This window comes from Diabrotica virgifera, chromosome 3 (genome assembly GCF_917563875.1).
Source record: "Diabrotica virgifera virgifera chromosome 3, PGI_DIABVI_V3a".
In the NCBI taxonomy this organism is placed as follows: domain Eukaryota; kingdom Metazoa; phylum Arthropoda; class Insecta; order Coleoptera; family Chrysomelidae; genus Diabrotica; species Diabrotica virgifera.
The window spans coordinates 188,893,575-188,899,574 of NC_065445.1; the positions used below are offsets into that span (position 1 = coordinate 188,893,575).

At 33.9% G+C, this 6,000-nt stretch overlaps 1 protein-coding gene across 2 annotated transcripts in view; it reads right to left on the minus strand.

Annotated features, from left to right (window-relative positions):
* Positions 1–6,000, minus strand: part of LOC114329240 (glucose dehydrogenase [FAD, quinone]-like) — a 33,950-nt gene that overhangs the window by 19,401 nt on the left and 8,549 nt on the right. For both annotated transcript variants that reach the window (XM_028278286.2, XM_028278285.2), the window contains exons 2-3: positions 2,986–3,123; positions 2,654–2,892 (exon numbers count right to left, since the gene is read on the minus strand). In XM_028278286.2, the coding sequence (XP_028134087.1) occupies positions 2,654–2,892; positions 2,986–3,123 (377 nt within the window). The remainder of the gene's footprint in view (positions 1–2,653; positions 2,893–2,985; positions 3,124–6,000) is intronic.

Genomic DNA, 6,000 nt, shown 5'->3' on the forward strand with positions numbered 1-6,000 from the left:
ATTTTATTAATAATAAGATAAATGTTGTACAATATTTTTAATAATTAAAGTAAATAAATTTTAATTTCACTCAAATACATAATCGATTGCTGCCATTGACCGCTTACATTCAATCTCGGTTAATTTGATTAATAATCGCGGTAGGTAAAGTAACATACTTCTTTCAATACAACAAAGTGATACTTTACTGCCGAAAATGAGGGCAAATGAGTACAATAATGAATGATTTTAGTGACGTTTGGCGATAAACAATGATTTTAAACAAATTCGCAAAAATAATTTTTTCACTTCGTACAATTTTTTTTAGATCCTTTGGGCTTTTTTTTCTCTAAAATTGACTGTTGTCGAGTTATTAGCGACTTAAAATTTGAAAATCGCCAAAATAACCATTTTCAATGTTTAATATCTCGGTTAAAGATAATTATTGTGAAAGTCGAGCGAGCGGCCGTGGAGTAACGGCATAATCGCTGGCCTCATAAGCCAGTGCACGTGGGTTCGAGCCCTGCCAAAGACAAACCATTTTTATTTCCAATAATGACACGAGCCGTCTCACTGTGCCTCGGAGAGCACGTTAAGCCGTAGGTCCCCCTGGGCTAGTGTACATCGACACTAGTTACTTGAAACAGGGTTAAAGGTGTAATTGGCGCCGGAACTGTCCGAAAGGCAAAAATTCCATACGATATTATATATTATGAAAGTCAGAAACTAAAAAAAAATCAAAGATTAAAGCTACCTCTATAAGATCCTGAAGAAATTTTTGTCATTATTTCATTAATAAGATATTATTTTTAATTATCAACAATGAGCGCTAACCGTGTATTGAGGCGGCCGTCAATGTGAGTGCGAGTGAGATTCACCATTGACGGTCGCCTAATACGCACTTAGCGCTCATTGTTAATAATTAACGATAAAGCTTAGTAATAAAATAGTGACAAAAATTTCTGCTGGATCTTGTAGAGGGGGCTATAAACTTGGTCACTTTCTGACTTTCATAATAATGGATTTTAACCGAGTTATTAAGCCTTGAAAATGGCTATTTTCGCATTTTTCAAATTTTAAATCGCGTATAACTCGACAACAATCAATTTTAGAGAAAAATCACAACATACCTTTTTTCTACGAGCGTGCAAAAATGTCTACTTTCGCGAACGCGTTTTAGTTTAGAAAGTTTTACTTTTCCGCACGCGTGTTACTTTTCCGCACGCGTTTTACTTTTCCGCACGCGTTTTACTTTTCCGCACGCGTGTTAATTTAGATATTTTAATATGACCTTAAAGTAACTATAATACATACAATAAACTAATATTTAGATATTATTTACTAATTTATTTCAAATATATCTTATTGTGTTCATGTTTTAATGAAATTAACGCGAGAATTCGATGAAATAATATAATTTTGACATAATATTCGAAAGTCAAATCAGTAGACAATAACAGTGGTTTTGAATCGTCGTCATGGAAACCAAGATCGTCGCTAACCAATTATGCTGAAAGTTTGGTTTTGATAACCTTGTCAAAGAATTAATTTGTGTATGTATTTTCATATTAATTAAATTAATTGATTAAGATTTGGTCATTTTTTAAAGACTCGTAGACAAAATATTGTTCCTAACGCTTGCAGAAAGTCTCTTTTCCGCACTCGACTGTTTGCCGAACTCCGCGTCTTTCGGCAAACTGCAGTCGCGTGCGGAAAAGTATGACTTTCTGCACTTGTTAGGAAAATTATTTTGTGAAGTGAAAAAATTATTTTTGTGAATTTGTCTAAAAAAAATTGTTTAAACAATTTATCGATCAAGGTACTGCCTGGCACCCAGTAGATTTGTTATAAGGACCTCCTTTTTAGTAAGTTTGTGCAAAAAATTCGAATCTGAGTAATTTACCTAACAGGGGCGACGATACAGCCTAGGCTAATGTGAACAAATTCAGTAACATTTAATTTCTAGAATCGGCTGTTTGTGTGAATCAGAATCAACTTTTACTAAATGGCATTGGGAAGAGTATACTTTTCCTAGTTGGAGTCTACTTTTACTAGTAAATGTTGAATATAAATCTTCATTTTATATTTATAATCAACTTTTACTGAAACCAGCCGTTAGAGTTGACTCCAACTAGTTGGAGTCAACTCCAACTGGATAATCAACTTGAACTGTAACATATATATTGTAAAAGCCGGAGATACGGGATGCAACCAGAAAGCAGTTTCTTACCGAAAAGTCTTGGATTTAAATTATTGTTTATTATTTTTATTTTAATTATTCTAATTGTATAAAAGTAGTAACCTTTATCTGGAGTTCAAACTGGATTAACAACCATAGTATACCACTTCTACAATGAGTCTCTAATAATCCCGACTTATCCTCGATGGAAACTTTGTGCCGCGAACGAAACATCCTGCCAGGTCCGTCAAAGAATTGAAGCAAAACTTGCAAGAACTATTAATAATAAAAACAAAGTAAAGGGTCAGTTGATCGACTACCGCCTGGTTTGGCTTGGACAAACCAGAAATTATCATAGTATAGTTGGCCGAACAAGATGGAGAGGAAGACCTGCTATGAGCTAGAGAACGTACATAGAAAATGATATGAAAAGGTGAGTGGGAGAACAGAGTGCTGTAGTAGGATGCTCCAGAAGCGTAATAAACGTTGACCTACTTTTTTAAGATAGCATAGCTTATATTGGATCCCCATGCTGGATAATCGCCTTTGTCATAATCAAATGTGGCACCTCTAGTGTAAATTAGATCATTTATAGAACTAGTTCCACCCAATACCTTTCCTCTGCTAATAGTACAAATTTGATTTTCAAAGGAATTGCAAGCATGCTCGTCTTTTTCCAGACGAAAGCTCCAGTCTTCAGCAGAACCAACAAGAGTTTTATGGAAAGCTGGTACCTAAAATGTTTAGATACTTTTTTATTGGTTTATATACTATCTATGTAGCTATGAAATACTAGAAAATATTATGCACTAAGTGAATCTACGTACTGTTGTTGTTACCGAAGGATAATCTCCGGCTTCTAGCAAGAGAACACTCCATTGACCATCTTCAGTGAGTCTGTTTGCTAATGAACAACCGGCAGATCCAGCGCCAACGATAACAAAATCGAAATTATCATCATAATCCTACAAATATTTTTTTAAAAATATGTACATAAGTGTATGTATGTTAATATTTGTACCCAGAACCAGACAAACGTAAGTCACGTTTAGCCAACTTTTCAGGAGAAAGCAAAAACTAAAAAAGTTACCTAATTGCTTAATTACAAAGCTGCCACTTTAATTTCTTCTTCTTCTTGTGCCACTCCTATCGGAGATTGGAAATCATCAAGGCTACCCTGACTTTGTTTAATCACTCTTGATCCTATGTTAGCACTTCTTTCAAGTTTGTCTTTTTTCTTTAACTCATATCTTAATGAGGCATCTTCGAGGTGTTTATTTTTTTTTAATTTCAGTTCATTGAGTAGTTCATCATTGTTTTCATTTTTCATTTCACAATCTAGTCTATCACAAACATCACATGTATCTGGTGAATGAAAAGACAAGTTGACAAGGTCAAGAGTGATTTCCCAAATATTTTCGTTGAGGCCGTTCCCTGCTGTAGTGGCTTTCATATACAGGGAACTTTGAAATATGATTTTTGATTCATTGTAGTCTATTTATAGGTATTTTATTACCTGGCATATGTTTTCCCCTAAGGTCTGTAGTTACCAATCCAGATGCACTGGCCTTTTTATGGCTACTCTCATGAAAGTTTCTGAAATTGAAAGTGTATTTAAGAAGAACATTTTGCAAATTACTTCCTCTTTTTTATGTAATTTAAAAAAAACGAATGACTTTCAGATTTGTTCTTTCTTGTCCCGTCTCTCTGACGTTGCCTATTAACTGGCTTAGTTCTTATACAAGACAATACAAACTGCCGTTTTGAGTCCCAGTTTCTTTCAGCATTTCAATATTCAGAGTGTATTTTTAATCTGTCTTCTTCTGTAAACCTCTGGTTACATTTTAGGTGACATTTATCATAACAGGGGGTTTTATTGATATTTTTTAACAACCATATTTTTTGTGTTAACATATTCCTTCCCAGCAAGTTTATTCTTCTTCCTTATATTTTTTCCATTTTTCTTCATGTCTTACTCGCTTTTTGCCTTTTTCTTGACTCCCTACGTTTGTAATATCTTCTGTATCGGAGTCACTATAAGGGACCAGTTGGGCTGCATTCACCACAGGGCTGTTCAAGAGCCTAGGCCTACTTACCACGGCTACAGTAGAATCACTGCTTAATGTAGGTCCAGCTTGGAGTTACGTTTTACAGGTTTCAAGCAAAACCTCAGATCCTTAATGTAGTAAGTGGAGTTACGTTTGTCTGGCTCTGATATGGGTAAGGACTTACGCTCTTATAACCTTGGCTAATTTAGAAAGTATAATAGTCCAGAAAGTCACTGCGCATCCGCTAAGAAAAATATTCTAATTCGGATTTTTTGTACAATCTTACTCAAAAAGGACTCATTTTAACAAATTTGCATGTTGCCAGGACCAAAAGGTGGTCAAAAATTTTTTAAACGTTTTTTTTTGTTTTTTTCCTAAAATAATTTTTTTTGCATGAAAAAAAGTTTTTTTAGGTTTTTTGGATCATTCCAAACAGAAAAGGTCTTTAGTGACTTTTCTCTAAAAATGATAGCTTTTGACATATAAGCGATTAAAAATTGAAAAATTGCGAAATCGGCCATTTTTAACCCTCAAAAACTACGTGAAAAACTGAAAATTTGAATGTTGCCAAGGCAGGTAGATATTCTTTTAACACCGATTGATGAAATCCCGAAGAGTTTTTTGCAATACAATATTCAAAACTCCTTTGTTTTTTAATTGCTAATCAAGCGTGCGCGACACTATTTTCCACCGACAGTATGGTGCAAATGGAAGGAATAAATTCGTTATTTCGTAAACCGGCGACTTTAAGGAAAAATCCCGAAACAGGTCGATTTTAATTTTTAAGTTATGATATTATGGCATATATGGTATACTAGTGACGTCATCCATCTGGACGTGGTGACGTAATTGATGATTTTTTTAAATGAGAGTAGGGGTCGTGTGCTAGCTCATTTGAAAGATTCTTCAATTCTCTATTCAGTAATGTAAACATTTACATAATTATTTATACAGGGTGTCCAAATTTTTTTTATTAAATTAAATTATTTGACAAAAAAAGAAGAAGAAGGACACCCTGTATAAATAATTATGTAAATGTTTACATTACTGAATAGAGAATTGAGGAACGTTTCAAATGAGCTACCACACGACCCCTATTCTCATTTAAAAAATCATCGATTACGTCATCACGCCCATACGGATGACGTCACTAGTATACCATATATGCCACAATATCATAACTTAAAAATAAAAATCCACCGGTTTCGGGATTTTTCCTTAAAGTCGCCGGTTTACGAAATAACGAATTTATTCCTTTCATTTGCATCATACTGTCGCGTGGAAAATAGTGTCGCGCACGCTTGATTAGCAATTAAAAAACAAAGGAGTTTTGAATATTGTATTGCAAAATACTCTTCGGGATTTCATTGATCGATGTTTAAAGAATATCAACCTACCTTGGCAACATTAAAATTTTCACTTTTTCACATAGTTTTTGAGGGTTAAAAATGGCCGATTTCGCAATTTTTCAATTTTTAATCGCTTATATGTCAAAAACTATCATTTTTAGAGAAAAGTCACTAAAGACCTTTTCTGTTTGGAATGATCCAAAAAACCTAAAAAAACTTTTTTAAATACAGAAAAAATTATTTTAGGAAAAAACAAAAAAAAAAAACGTTTAAAAATTTTTTGACCACCTTTTGGTCCTGGCAACATGCAAATTTGTTAAAAGGAGTCCTTTTTGAGTAAGATTGTGCAAAAAATCCGAATTAGAATATTTTTCCTAGCGGATGCGAAGTGGCTTTCTGGACTATAATTTTTAAAGGAGTTACGTTATAATGGCTCGATGTAGAA